This window comes from Danio rerio, chromosome 12, assembly GCF_052040795.2.
Source record: "Danio rerio strain M-AB ecotype USA chromosome 12, GRCz13ab, whole genome shotgun sequence".
NCBI lineage: Eukaryota > Metazoa > Chordata > Actinopteri > Cypriniformes > Danionidae > Danio > Danio rerio.
This window is the reverse complement of record NC_141032.1, coordinates 25,175,236-25,191,663: the sequence shown is the minus strand read 5'-3', so window position 1 is coordinate 25,191,663 and position 16,428 is coordinate 25,175,236. Positions and strand designations below refer to the sequence as shown.

At 32.9% G+C, this 16,428-nt stretch overlaps 1 protein-coding gene across 2 annotated transcripts; it reads right to left on the bottom strand.

The window, feature by feature from the left end:
• Positions 1-2,676: 2,676 nt before the first annotated feature.
• rab18a (RAB18A, member RAS oncogene family) lies at positions 2,677-14,659 on the bottom strand. 2 transcript variants are annotated; one of them, NM_206830.1, is made up of 7 exons: positions 14,483-14,643; positions 14,136-14,191; positions 10,608-10,669; positions 8,310-8,382; positions 8,091-8,209; positions 7,288-7,354; positions 2,677-4,407 (listed from the first exon to the last, which is right to left on the bottom strand). In NM_206830.1, exons 1-7 carry the CDS (start codon positions 14,548-14,550, stop codon positions 4,235-4,237), a joined length of 618 nt encoding a protein of 205 aa, NP_996661.1. In that variant the 5' UTR covers positions 14,551-14,643; the 3' UTR covers positions 2,677-4,234. The 2 variants fall into 2 exon arrangements, 1 of the variants encoding a protein (NP_996661.1); XR_015503281.1 differs by having other exon boundaries at positions 3,953-4,505; positions 5,047-7,354; positions 14,483-14,659.
• Positions 14,660-16,428: the final 1,769 nt, after the last annotated feature.

Here is a 16,428-nt window from a genome sequence, read left to right as displayed (position 1 = left end):
TAGTATAAGATTGATTAGCTAGCCCAGGTCCATTTAATTGGGATTGGAACTAAACTTTGCAGGACACCGGCCCTCCAGGAGTATGGGCACCCCTGGTTTAGATGCATGTCACTGATGAGAAGATGATGGATATTTACTGTATGATGACCGAAATGGCCTTAAACACCCAGCAGGCACAAGACGTCAACATGATGTCAGATTGAAATTGTACCTCAATGTTGTGGAAACCCTGCATTTTGTTTAGAAATGAAAACTGGGTTTACATCAGAACTCAACGTCAGCCCGATGTCAATGTCCAACGTCCAACCTAAAACCAACCAAATTTCAACGTCTAATGATGTTACAGCTTGACGTTGTGTCGACGTTACCACCATGACATCTATCAGATGTTGAATTTTGGTTGCCATAACTGATGAATAAATGTCAGAATTTGTCGTCAATAGGATGTTGGTTTAAGATGTTGGCTCGACATTGGATTTTGGTCACTTTCTAACAACCTAAAATCAACCAAATATCAACGTCATTTGATGTCATTATTGGACATCAAAATAATGTTGTCCTTAGACGCTGGCTAGACATTAAATTTTGGTCACCTGACATCACAACCTAAATCTAACCTAAATTTAACGTCTTATGACATTGTGTGCCTGCTGGGCAATAACTAAATGCACTACAGAATGTTACATTTACACACATCCACAAATTACATGTAAATGCATCAACTTTTATCAGCATAATAATAACTACTCATGAGTACTTTTATGAGTACTTATGTACTTATGGCTACTTTTTACTCGTACTGTGAGTAATATTTACAACAGGTACTTTTACTCTACTTACACTACATTTTTAGGCAAGTAATGGTCCTTTTAATTGAGTATGCTTTTTCATTACTCTTTCCATCACTGCTTGTAGTACAAAGTTGGACCCGCTTAAGCCTTTAGAAATATATTATTATTCACGGCACACTACATATTCAACAAATAAAAAATAAAATCAGATCTACATGATAGCATTAGGCAGTTTCTGATTACATGATGTGAATCTTCTGTTGTGTGACATCCTAAAGGTGCTCTGTTGGATTAAGCCAGTTTAAAATCATCTGACCTTTGTGACGGTAAATTTTCCTGCTGAACGTACAGTAGCATCACAAGATTGGTTCTCTATATGCTTATAAAAAATGAACATGATCAGCAACAACACTTAAGTAGGCTGTGACGCTCAGTTGTTACCAAGAGGCCCAAAGTGTGCCAAGGTGCAAAAGTAAACAAGGTAAGATTGATCCATGTCCAAATAAAAGTAAAAATTTAGTAATTCTTCTTAATATTAAACATCATACTTTATAGGTTTTTTTTATTTATTTATTTTTGCAAATAAAGAAAAGGTTAGAACACATTTTGTTTATATAGGAAAGATCTGTTTGTATAATCATGAGCTTGTGTTTGACTGTGAAGCAACATCTTCTGTTTTTTCTCTAAACAGTGCATAAGAAACATGAAAAGGATTATTTGTGTTTGCTAATTACTATTTTATTTCAGTTTTTTCTGTTGTTAGTTTTGTTTAGTTTTAGTTTTTTATTTATTGTAAAAAAAAAAAATCAATTAATGAAAATGTTTTTTGACTAATATTTTTAGTCTTAGTTTGCTAAAATAATATTGTACCAGGCAACCTTTTTCCTTTTCTACTGCCCAATTTTTAATAAGCCCATGCAAATTGTATCCTGGTACCATAAATCATAACATTTACAAAATCAACAATTATGTGAAATAAGGCAGAACAGATAATGAAGAATAATAAACTTAATAACAGTTGTCATTAAAAAACATCAAGTATGAGATTTTTTACAATTAAACACATTATAACTCACTTCTTCCTAAAAATAATGCTATGTTAAAAACTCAGCAAAGATGTGCGAAAGAATCCAAAGAAGTAGCTTTACACAATTAACCTGAAAAGACCAGAATGGTTGGTCACCCGCAAATATTAAAATTTGGACACCGATACTTAGAAAACTACTCCAAACCAAGATTTTCTACTAACCCTAAGCAGAAATTAGGCCTCAGTATTATATTAAGCAATTATGAAATTGCGCCTGGAATATCCATTCCTGATCCAAGAGAAAGGTGAAACTGGCAGGTGGGAGCATTTAGAGGAGAAATTCAACATACTGAATTACAGGTCTAGCAGTCATATAAGAACAATAGAGTACAGACACCGCAAAGCAGAGCTGATGTATGATCGACACAAACTTTCTTCAAATAATTTTGCATCCAAAAAGATCTTTGAGCCAGACATTCATTTGTCATCTAGGAATTACACACCTCCTGGTCAAAGGGCAGAAAAACCTGAAAACCTGCAATCTCTATGGTTACCCAACCTGCCTGTCCATCTAAATGCAATAATTTGGATTCAACACATTGAATGATCACGGAAACCATATGAAGATGACGACCGAACGCATGAATAAGCAAACACCTCAGTCACTACAGCATTCACGCAGAAATGTAACGGGAAACGGTGAAATCGCAGAGGCCTGGAGATACATTCCTGTGGTGGGTCATATTTAACAAGAACTCACTGCTGGAAAAAATATGAGAGAATGTGAAAAAGAGAGAAAGAAAGAAGGTATTCAAAGACAAAATATTGTCATTTCATTATAGTGCAGAGACTCACACATCAACATTACAATATATTTATGACCATCATAAGCAAATATTTACATAGAGTAATTAATGTGCAATAACAGTAGGCAATATTGCGTAAACTCATTCTTGTGTATTATACTCATAAGGTTTGGACATAAATATCCATAAAACAGTGAAGAACCTAAACCAAAAGTCCTTCAATCAATGGCAATTAACTCTCATATAGAATTATATGATGATGAATAGTGAAAAAAATATACAATTAGATACTATATAACTGCCCTAAAAATGCACATAAGACATATTGCATGCAACTTGAAACCACCCAATACATAAATCAGCTTCTAATTATCAGCAAATATCAAAACAAGTAAAAAGGAATGCAAAAATGAGGACTTTTCTGTGGGTGTGCATTCAAACCCTGCGTTTCCTTCCACATGTGCCACACACTTTCTAAAACTGCTATAACTGAAGTTGGCTCTCGAAAGGACTTTACCACCCAGTTTTTAAGCAATGAATACAAGACTCGACATCTGGGACCCCCTGGATGTTTCTCTAAAGCAAACAGAACAGACTAAATAGTCCAGATCAAATAGTCCAGATTAAACCGGGAGAATGGAAATATTCATTTGGCATCGCCATTAAGTGCCGTGCATTTTTGGGATGAACATTTATTATTTCTAAATGTGTTCTTTTGTTCCATTTCTCTGTGCGTAAAAACCATCTATAGTCACACTGTGAGGATCTTTTTTTTTTCTTCTCTATGATGGACAGACATGTTACACTGTCCATAAGTCTGAAGGCAAGTTTTATTTTTAGCCAGTTTTACCCTCTGTTTATATGTACAAAAGAGAGATTCATTGCGCCAATATGTTTGATTTATAAACCCTTCAAAAACATGTTTTGAAGTGGGCGGCCCAAGTCAATAAAAGCAGTAAAACACAGATCCAAACGCTTGCTAACTCTATTATTCAGTGGAGAAACAGAGGGAATGGTGGAAGTGAATTGAAGACAGATACATGTAGTGAGAGAGAGGGAGGAACTAAAGTTAACAAGTGACTGACAGTAGGGAAAAAATGGGATCCAAAGATGGACAGATAAAGAAAGAACGGAGTTCCGCACGTTGCAGACATCAAGAGAGGGCATGTTGATGGAAATCTGTGTTCTACTGAGAGCTCATTCCAGCAGTTTGAAAGGTCGAGTTAGACTGATGAGTGTTTACCTCTTCCTAAATAAGAAACACAGGCACTGGGACAAAACAAAGTAAAACATTACGAGCAATATACAAACCGAGAAGCAAACTGATCTGAGGTATTATGGAGTAATCAAGTTTTTTTTTTTTTTTTTATCCCCCTCCTGAATACAAATGATCAGCATGCCTTCGATAAAAATCGTCAAATGAATTTTAACACAAGAAAAGCTTATCTATTTCCAGCCATCTTCTTTGTTTTTGTCAGCTCTGTTAAATGATTAATACTTATGAAAGTTTTGTTTGTGTGCTCGCGGGGATACACTTACCAAAAAGGCATATGTATCCTTTGTATGGGTTAACTAATCTAACCTGCACTGTCTAAACACCAGTGTGCGTGTTAGAGAAGTGAGCAGTACGCCCCGCAGCCTCCTTGACTACTTTCAGAGAGTTCAGACAGGGCAACTCCTCTTGACTTATGCATACTCTCCCACAAGCCTGGAGTCTGCAGGATTTTCTCCACCAGCTCCTCAAAGGCACACTGGACACCATCCCTTGTTTTAGCACTGGACTCTGGGTGAAATAGAGAGAGAAAGAGAGATGAGTACACTACCTGACTAAAGTCTTGTCGTCTATCCAAGTTTTAGGAACAACAGATACTAACTTGACTTCTAGTTGATCATTTGGTATCAGAAGCGGCTTATATGAAGATTATGTTTATTTTAGCAAAATAAAATATGATCATGGCTTGATTATTAATTATTTAATTAGGACAGCAAATCTGACTTTGCTTAGACAAAAGTCTTGTCACTTAACAGAAATAATGGACAGTATAGAATATAAAGTCCTGGTGCAGTGGGAAAGGAGTTAATATTGTGCAGCTGACCAGCTGAAGAATTTGTCCTTCTCTTGTGGCTTGTAATGTAATGGGCAGCACAAATGTCTTGATAAATCAGGCTGTTGATGTTGCCATGCACTCTGCAGATCTCTCGCAAACCCCCATACTGAATGTAACCCCAAACCATGATTTTTCCTTCACCAAACTTGACTGATTTCTATGAGAATCTTGGATCCATGTGGGTTCCAGTAGGTCTTCTGCAGTATTTATGATGATTGGGATGCAGTTCAACAGATGATTCATCTGACAAATTTACCTTCTGCCACATTTCCAAATGATCAACTAGAAGTCAAATTATTATTTGTTACTCTTACAACTGGGATTGATGACAAGACTTTTGTCGGGTAGTGTATATACCCTAGTGTGCACTAAAGAGGTCTGTAACACCTGGAGAATAGGATGTGATGAATTGTGAGCGCTATACGAAAATTAAATAGAAGGAAAGGAAGAAAGAAAGAGTACTCATAAAATAAAAGATGTACTATAAAATTGCCTAACATAAAATTGCTAGTACAATGGTGACAAATAAGTCTGTGATTTTGAATTAAAAAGACTGAAATAGTTTGTTTCTTGTAAGACATAATACAATTGTCTTCATAATTAAATAATATATATCATTCACCCCCTTTTTATTTTTTTCCCCCAATTTCTGTTTAATGGAGAGAAGACTTTTTCAACATATTTCTAAACAAAATAGTCTTAATAACTCATCTCTAATAATTGATTTATTTAGCTTTGTCATGATGACAGTAAATAATAATTTACTAGATATTTTTCAAGACACTTCTATACAGCTTAAAGTGAAATTTAAAGGCTTAACTAGGTTAGTTAATGTAGGTTAACTAGGCAGGTTAGGGTATTTGGGCAAATTATTGTATAATGATAGTTTGTTTTGTAGACTATGGAAAAGATAGCTAAGGGGCTAATAATATTGTCCTTAAAATGGTGTTTAAAAATTAATAACTGCTTTTATTTTAGGCAAAATAAAACAACTAAGACTTTCTCCAGAAAAAAAAATATTATCAGAAATACTGTGAAAATGTCCTTGCTCTGTTAAACATCATTTGGGAAATATTTAAAAAACAAAAACTTGAGAGTGAAAGTTTAATATTTGCATGTGTTTTTAAGGTTAAAAACACATTGATTATTTAATTTCTGCTTTTGATTACCATTTGACTTGTCAGAAAATCATAAATCATTTTATTTTATTTGCATATTTTATGTAAATTCTTTACATAGCTATCCAAGTCATCTGCTGAAATTTCATTCATATCGCAATGAATGAATGTATTGCAATGTCAGTTTTTTTTCCCAATATTGTGCAGCCCTACAAGAAATCAACAAAATATTACAATCCTAAAAGAACAAATTGTTGAAAACTTAATTGTTTTCTACAACAGAACAAAACACATCTTTATAGCACCATATATTGGGAAAAAATTAAGATCACTCAATAAACTGTAATAATTAAAATCTATTTTCAAATGAGCTTTCAACACTTTTACAAAAATACAAACAGCATCAACTTCCGAGGAACCTTCTATCTTGCTTTTTCTACAAAGCCATCTTGGCTCTTCACAAAATAAAATTGAACAATTGACATTGTTCTCTCTGTTTTTGTGAATATCTATAACCCAAAATGAGCAACTGTTAAGAAAAGACTATAAATAAGAATAAAATAAATAAATAAAACAAATAAATAAAAAAAACACTAACTATGAAAACAGAAAAAGTGTAAGATGGATAGATAAATAGATATTCTGTTACATTTTAAATACGGTCACAATTAACACATACTTGCTTAATAAAATTTATATATATTTTTTAAAACATAAACTTCGTGACCCTAAACTTACAAATGTGTACGTTTATGTAAATGCTGCCATAATGGAAATAATGCATGGTGAATTATGTGCAAAGAAGCAATAAACTGTTCACATTTAATTTAAAAAGAAAACTGCAGAAAGTAGAAAGGAATAGGAAACACTACATTTGAGAAAGAAAAAAAAAAACCATTGGCCTCCAGCACACGGGCTCTAGCCATATTGTCCATCTGCAGAGTTCATTTGGTGTGAGGGCTTCACGGCTAATTCAAACAGATTACTGCTTACATCCCCACTCATGAGGTGCGTCACATGACTTGCAAACCAAACCCACAGCGCAGAAGAATGCAGGACGTCACCCGCAAACACATATACAGCACTGCTACCATCATACAAGAAATAACTCAAGAGCATTGTGAAGTCTGACTTGAATTTGCTGTCATAATAAATGAACGACAACTCATACAAACAATCCATCCTCTCAATTAAATAACATAATCTTTGTTTTTAGTGAATGGGCCCGAGTGTTTAAAAATAGCAGCATGTGTGTAGTACAGCAGTTGAATAAACTAGCTGACGTCAAAAGTCGGATTTTTCCATGTGTTAAAGTAATGAATCTTGAAATGAAATATGGGAAAGTAAAAGGGCAATGTATGACTATTTAAAGCCTGCGGTTTAGTGAATAATGAGGGCTCGGGTTATTCATCAAAGTACATCCTACAGATGACTTACCTATGAAAAGCATGGAGTGTTTTCTTGCGAACTTCAGGCCCTCCTCTCGCTCAATCTCACGATCATCCTGCAGAGAAAATCAGCATTTCAAGAACATCTTTTTTTTTATAATTAGAAGTGTATTGTCATTTTGTTTGGTAGCTCTTAGACACAAGCAACAATAATAAATATGGAACAAATGGTAACACTTTACAATAAAGTTCATTAGTTAATGCATTTACTAACATGAACTAATCATAACCAACACTTGTACAGCATTTATTAATCATAATTGAACATTTACTAATGCATTATTAACATCCATGCTTGTTCACATTATTTAATGCACCATGAGGTAACATGAACTAACAATGAACTACTGTATTATCATTAACTAATGTTTATTAACATGAATAACTACTGTAGTAAATGTATTGTTCATTGTTTGTTCATGTTAGTAAATGCATTACTTAAGAGTAACTAATGAACCTTATTGTAAAGTGTGACCGAACAAATAATCAAAAATATCAACAATAAACAAAAGACTGAATACAAGATGTAACTCTATATTTATATAGTAGAAAAGACCTAATGCAGTAATAGTACAGTAAAGTAGTGTACATTAGGGGAAAAGGGGGCACGAGCTATTCTTATTAGTTGTTATTACTAATTACATTGCTTATCCATAAAGATTTTTTGTAGACACATATGGTGCCGTGTATATTATAAATGCCAAGCAGAAAGCTGCTCCATGTCAGGTTTTAATACACAGGCAGGTGTTTTTTTTTTTTTTGAGAGTGAGCAGTAATATAAGTGGAACTCACCTTATCGATTTTGTTTCCCACTAGCATCTTGACAAGATCATTTCTTGTACAGTACGTCTCCAGCTCACTCAACCAATTATCCAGCTTAGCAAATGTCTCTCGCCTAGAGACATCATACACTACAAGACACAATGTGAACAGAAAATTACAACATCGGATTATTCAACAATTGGAATTGATATTTTAATGCTAATCATTACTATAACAGTGAACAGTTACCCAGAATGACACCCTGAGCTCCTCTGTAGTAACTGGGTGTTAAAGTCCGAAAACGTTCTTGACCTGCTGTATCCTGTAAACACACAACAAATCAGCCTTTAAGAGAAATGGTGTTAAAAAGAAGTAACAATGGTTATTTGAATTATTATTACATATATTTAAAAAAGATGCTTTTCTCTTAGGAAACACTGCCATCTTGTGGTGCACAACTGAAACACTGTGAACTGTTAAGGGGTGTCAAATTCAGATCCTGGAGGGCAGCAGCCCTGCACAGTTTAGTTCCAACCCTGCTTCAACACACTTACCTGCAAGTTTCAAACAAGACTGAAGGACTTAGTTTGATCAGGTGTGTTTAATTAGGGTTGGAATTAAACTGTGCAGAGCTCCGGCAATCTAGGAACTGAGTTTGACATTATATAGTTGTTACATTTGTCGTATACAGTAATTTTCCTGGAGATGATTGGATAATAAAGTTAATAATGCATAAATATATTATATATTTACAATATATGATGTATTAATTTTGCACATGAAAATATCTAAATCGGATGAGAGAGTTATTATTATTGTCAATTAACTCTAATCTCTTTTGTACTGTCAATTTCTAGTTTCAAATTCTGATATTATAGAGACTCTTACAAACATTCTGCTAAGGGACTTCATTTGATCTACAGATTATTTTAAAATAACATTTACAACATGAGCTGTTCCTGTTTACCTCTAAACATTGTCACCATCTGAGGCCTGTTGCACAAAATGAGTTGAACAAACTACAAGTTGCAGATTAAGTTTCGAGTTGACAAAACCAAACAAATCCAACCTGGTTAGGATCAGGTTAAGTGGTTTCACAATGCTTTATATAAATGTTCTGTAAACTTACAACAGAGTTTGTGAACAACTCTGAACCACATGCAGCTGGAGGTGTTGCACATTCAGCAAACAGCCAATCAAACATCACATTCGAGTGTCAGTTTTAAAGATTACTCAAAAAAAAAGGAAGTAAGTAAGAGCAATTCACTTCTCTGCTGAAGAGATTTCATTGTTTTGTTTTTTTATATGATGGATTGAAACATATTTTCAAGAAAGTAATAACCATTGTTGATTCAGCAAAAGCTTGAAAAGGAAACTTAAAGGAATAATATTAATTAAATCCAAATCAATCAACTGATTTTAATATTATAGGTTTACCAACAGCTTAAAAGCTTTATGTATAAATGCTATCAGGGGTATAGCAACTGGGAGGGACGGGGGATATTTCCCCCTCACTTTTACAGACAGACCATTTAGAAACAGGTCATTAATAATTATATGAACATAAACTTTTGGATCTTATTCAGCTGTCCCCCACTTTTAAAAGTCAAAATTATTTGAATATTGGGCTGGGAGAAAAAATGCTATCTCATTAATTATTTTTCATATTGAACAATGACAATATAAGTTGTTAATGAGTCCAGATTTAAAAAGAGTATCCCAACAATGGCTGAAGTCACAAAAATTACAGGGTCCATTAAATGGCTTAATATATTTTTGGCTGATAAGTTTTTAGTGGTAGAAAATTTGGTACGTCTCTAATATCAACACACTTTTCCCATTGTTCTACATTTCTGCTGTGAGATTGGATTTTAGACCAATAGAGTAATAAAGTCCAGAGCTTATTGTTATTGACATACATTTTACTGCAATTCGATATAATATTATTTATCGGCACAGCCCTATTTAAATAAATAATGTTCAAACATAATAAAAGTATAAATAATTATAAGCCACATGAATAAATTATTAGCAACAGAAATGATTCATTGTAAAAGGCTTTAATTTGACGCAAAAAAGATGCTAGTGGACTAGGAGTGGGTTTATTACATCAAATAAACTTTACTTTACTCCCAACTGACTGGTGCAGTTTTAGTTTGCAATCTCTATCCCAGAATAATTCCTGTTCTGGAGCAAGTTAGCTAAGCAGTGCAAGTTACCATGGTGTTGAAACCAGATTAAAACCAACTTTCCGTCTCGAGTTTGCTCAAATAAAACACAAACTTATATCGACTTAGTTTAACAGTCCTTAGGTTGAGCTAGAGTGGTGTCAGCAACACAATTTAAATGAAGAAATTGGTAAAAATGTATGTTCTAAAAGTGCAGGTTAAAGAGTAAAAAAATAGAAAAAGCACAAAGACAACCCCATAATATAAAATAATGCACAAAAAAGGTGGATAAGTTATTATCATTCTAAAAACATAAGGCAATGCTGCTCTAAACTCCACATGTATAAGACAGGAGGAAATAAAACACTTGCTTTCTTACCCAGATTGCTAGTTTTGCTCGGTTTCCATCTACAGCCAGCGTTTTCACCTTGAAATCCACACCTGAATGAAAAACAAATCACGTTTAGTGAGTTTACTTGTATTCTTACTTTTTCTTTTTTTATATAATTGTTTTTCTTTATGTTTTTACTATTTATTTTTATTTTTATATTCATAAATTATTACATAAAATATTACAATAAAATATTACATAAAATAAAATGTAACTACATTTTATATATACATCAGTTTTAGTTTATTATAAATAATTATTTAATTTTGTAGATTTTTACATAAATACTGTCATAATTAGATGGACAGATTAAACGTTTGTAAAAATTCAAGATTACCGTCCAGAAGTTTTATGAGGATTATGGTAAAACCATACATATATAGTGAGATCGATTTAATTTTTGATGGACCGAGATATTTGTCAGGCAACAAGCCCAGAGTGACTAAAGCTAAAAATCCCAAAATTTACAGCAGAACGGGGAATTGTGGGTTTAATACGTACAGATAAAAAAGAAAATAGGACGAATCAACCACCTGCCTCATCACTCAGCAAAGCCACATCACTTACAAACATAAGTGATTTACATTCATAAAAGAAAAATGAAAGTATGTGTAAAGACGACGGGGGAATAAATCTCTCAGCACTCTGTGAATGAAAGATCTGGAGGCATGAAGTACTGCCGAATTTCAGCACAGCACTGACAGATTTACCAGAGGAAGAGGGAGACCTGGATGTGTTTGGTTTGGATTGGAGGGCTTTGAAACGAAAACGGCGGTCACACATACACATATCAATTTTTAATGTGTCACTGCTTTGACAACCGATGGATTTCCACAACATAAGAAGCAGTGGATCATGTGTTGATTTTCATTGCACAGACATTAGTGTTAATGTAGCCCCTGAACAATGTTTAACATGAATAAATGCACTTTTAGATTTTCATAATTTTAAATTTAGGTCTAGAATTTGAGCGATGAATGTGATGTTGGTTTTCAAGTAAAACCAGATCTAGAGCAGCATGTGTGACTGATGTTGGCTTCAGGGTAATCAGAAGATATTTGTTTTTATAGATTGTCATTAACCGAGCAACCAGGAAAGCAAGCTTCTCGTGCTTACACAACAAATATGTGACCTGTAAAAAAATCTATACGTCACACACCAAGAACAAACTATAAGTCAACAGGTTTTCTACAGGTGTCATCATCGAAGATTAATTACTTTTTGGTACCATGCAAAGACCTTCTGACCATTGTGTAAAAAAGTAATACTCTTTATCAGTATTTTTGTCTTGTTTTCCATTACAAATGTTTAATGATTATTAAAGGTGAATGCATCAAAGTTAAGATTCACCTTTTTTCATTCAATCTTGATGTACATCCATTAAAAATTTAAAAAACAAATGTAGGGAGGTGCATGATTTCATCCTTCGGGAACTGATTGGATTGTTGAAATATAGGTGTTGCTAACAAATTGAAGAAAGACTGAGGAATGGATGAATGCAGGACAGAAACAAGATACGCCCTGATAGCCCCTCCCAAAAAACATTCCATCTAACCAGAAGTGAAGCAATGTTGTATCGAAGGGTAGAGAAGGTTGTGATGTTTGATTAAAGACTGCAAGGGCAAATTAAATTTTACAAAATAATGAAGTGCACATACAGTGCTCAGCATATATGAGTACACCCCTCACAAATCTCTCTTTTAAATTCATATTTGTAACAGGAAGCTGTGCAGTATTACATTTGTGCATTTATATTAGATTAGTCAGTACTGAAGCCAAATCTGGAGCTTATCTAACAAAATAACTTATGATAATGGTCCAAAAACTAGTACAGCCAAATTTATATGGTATGAAAAAATATTAAATACAAATTTAAAAAAAAGGAAAAATCAAGAGAAGCAGAAAAAAAGAAAAGAAAAGAAAAACTTAGTTGAAATTTTGTAATTAAATGTAATTGTATTATGTTTCAGTTTCTAAATATGTTTGGTGACTAAAATATTATTTTAATAAATATATCTGTTTAATAAAACTGTTGTTTACATACGCCAAAATGTATTGCCTATATTCATCTAAAATTATTTTCAAAATGGGGTGTGATGCTGAGCACTGTATTCCTAATTTATTACTAACACTACTATAAACATATAAAAATAAGAAGAGAAAACTTTTATTTAATTCCAACTCGAAGTGATTAAGATTTAGAAAAGGAGCTTTATTATGTAAAATGAGGTCTTGATTTTTGTGATAATGTGCTTAAAACATTTTTTTTCTCAGACTTTGACACTTATTACAATTCATTGACAAGATATTTGTTTTTGCTTGAAGCATAAACTCACTTAATATGTAACAAAGCACAACTTAATTTTCATATTTATATCTGAAATATCTTGATCCAAGGTTGTTTGGATATTTGTATCGGTAAATAAAAACGCTGAAGCGTATTATTTTTGTTGTTGTTTTACATTATTTGCAGTGCTGCAATATATAAAGGGATTTTCACCTAAAAATTTACATTTCCACACTATTGTCATTCTATTCATTCACACTCAAGTGGTTCTAAACTTTTTTTCAATTCAATCCGATTCATCTTTATTTCTACAGCGCTTTTAAAATGTAGATTATGTCAAAGCAACTTAACATTGAAGTTCTGGTCAATTGAAACTGTCAGTTCAGATTTTAAGTTCAGCTTAGTGTGGTTTAATTATCACTGCTGAAAGTCCAAACACTGAAGAGCAAATCGATGGGCAGCTCCACAGTGCCAAGTGCCACAAGTGCCAAACCAAGCAAGCCAGTGATGAGAAACAAAACTATTAATTTCTTCTGGTGAACACAAAACAAAATATTCTAAAGAATGTTGGAGGGACATACATAATAGGAACAAACAATACTGTTGAAGTCGATGGTTTCTATTGTACAACATTCGTCAGCATATCTTCCTTTGTGGAAGAACTGAAAAATGAGTAAATGATGGAAAAGTTTTCATTTTTGGGTAAACTGTGCCTTTATTGCCAATCCTTAAGGATTTTCAACTTTTTACTTTGATTTAAAGCTTTAAATTGTTGACGATGAAATGCAGCTTTACTGAATTATTTGACAAGCAAGTCAGAAAGTGGGAATATAAAACCTTACCTCACTTATAGAGATAAGTTAAAGTTGGTTTTTGGTAATGACATGCTTCCTACTATATATTATTATTCTTGTATTTTATTTACCACGGTACTTTGAATATTCAGTCTGAAATCACTTTCAAGTATGACTTCAAAACAACATTAACACTATTTAATTGACCGTGAACAATGCTGTTATTTTATAGTCATTGAAATACGGTTTCACCATTTAGAATTTGCAAAGAATACTGAAATGATATTATTAAGGAGAAAGTCAAAATGAGCGAATATAGGACCAACATTTCCTCAATACCTAACTTTGCTCCACTGTTTTTGTTAGCGTGTTAGACCCTTTATAATCATTAACGTTACTTTATTTTTAAACATTTATCATTTTACATGGACTTACCTATTGTTGCACCAATTTCTGCATCAAATGTATCATCAGTAAATCTCAAAAGAAGACTAAGAAAGAGAAGGGAGGAAATTAAAAATGGTTAACCTTGGCAGCTTCGCATTAGGAATTACACTTTCTTTACAACGCATAGAGAGAGTCGCACACATCTGCAAATGTGTACTGGATGTGGTATTTAAGAAAACACGTATCCTTGAATACTCTCGGTTGATAAATACTGAGTATTTTTTTAATCCAAAACAATCTGTTTTATTAAGAAGCTCATGCAGTGTATGTGCTGCTGCTGCTGCTGTTGTTGTTGTTGTTCTATCAGCTGGAATCTGTAACTTTAAGTCTCATACCTGGATTTGCCTACTCCACTTTCGCCAATGATCAGTATTTTCAGAGTGGTCAATATATCATCATTCATTTTCACCGGAAAATGCCTCTATGAGCAAAAACACTGACGGTGTAAATACAAATCAAATAGAAAGGAGAAAAAATCATCCGAGGGCTAAACGTTTCTCTCTTCTTCGGATAAACTCTGTCGATGATGGGAACATTTGAGGTACACAGTTCTGCCCTCTAGCGGAAAGTTCATTTACTTCATAAATTACAAAGCATAATTGTTATTTTTATTTATTTTTTATATTTTCAAGATTTTAAACGTTACCTTACACATACAAAAATCTAAATAAAGTTATATACTTAATAAACCAAATATATACAATTAAAATATAACACTTATAACAATAAATTAACGATCAATTATAAAACTCAACTAAAAACAACGATTGGCACTTCTTATTAAGCGACGAGAAATGTAACAGACATCACGTGCCAAAGTAATCTAGAGTGCACTGAAATGATGCCCATGAGAAACTTCAGCAGCAGCTAAGAACAGAGTTAGGCAAAAATACAAAGAAATGTATTTTAATATAAAATGCTAAATACCTCAATTTTAGGTGTATCAAAATAAACGACAAAATACAGCGGCCAAAAAAACCAAAATAAAATACCTTATTTTTGTATTTTGAAAATAATTTTTCAAGGGAGCATGACATTTTTTAGCGAACTTTCCATCAATAGGCTTATTGGATCAATCCCTTCGCCATAAACTGACAAAGTGAAGTAAACAATGATTGGTAACAACTGCATTAACTGAGCAAGTTTAAGTCAGCTTCTCTGCACCTCATTCACCTCTACTGTGAGGAGACATTCATTAAAAATGTTACTTGTGTTTCTCTTTATTTTAGTATAGATTTTGTACAAATTTCACACAGAAAGTCCTGCCTTAAAGATTATCTCTACTGTAAAAACCATTTAATGCTGATAATAAGTTAGAATATATTATCTCTTGATTGTGAAAATTGCGCACCATCTCTTAAAAGTCCTAAGTTAAAAGTTCTCCAGTTTTAGTCACTTCCATAAATCAATCTTGTACTCTTCAATACACAATATAAAGCACGATATCTAAAAAAAAAGCTATCTATTTTTTGCTGCCATAAAACCTGAGTTGGGAGTTTTTGAGTAGTCTGTAGATTGGAGTATTATTAAATATTTTTTGTCTCATACTGACTAGCTTTGTCAAACTAAAGAGCACCTGCAGATCAGCTACTGGCATTTGCAAAGAAGTTTTTTAGGTAGCCTATCGCCACTGTACTTTATTATTTTCCTCTTTTATTTTGACTTGCTCCCGAATTCACCCCTGCTATATCTGTTACTTTCTTTATATGTAATGCAGAATTTACATCCATAGTCGCATTGACCTCCTTCCTCAATATTAATCAATTTTCTAGTCTGATCTCAAGCCTTGCCAAATAACTAAGAAAGCACCAATCAAAATTTTCAGATATCGAGAAAGACTGTTCATTTTGTAAAAACCATGAGGAATCTTTGTGACTTATTTGTTGAGTGTGCAATTATTTTAGCAAGACTGTTAATCTGAATATTCTGATGATAATAATAATAATAATAATAATAATATGTTGATAACACTGAATGCAAAAGAAATTATTTGTTATTTGGAAAATGGTGATAAATAAATGTACAATTTTGTTAATTTTATTATTTTAAATGGTAAATTTCTTTATCCACAAATGCCTAATTTCAAAATCTCCTCCTTTATACAAGGTTTTTGTCAACAAACTTATTCTGTTAATGAAGTCTCTTAAAGCTGTAAAAATGTTAAAGCTCTGTCTATTGTAAGCTATTTTAAATCTCTTTTTAGCATCTTGTGAATGTCTTCCATTTGATTTTGTCTTAATTGTTTTGCTTTGTGTTTTTTTTTTTTTTGGAATATCAATTA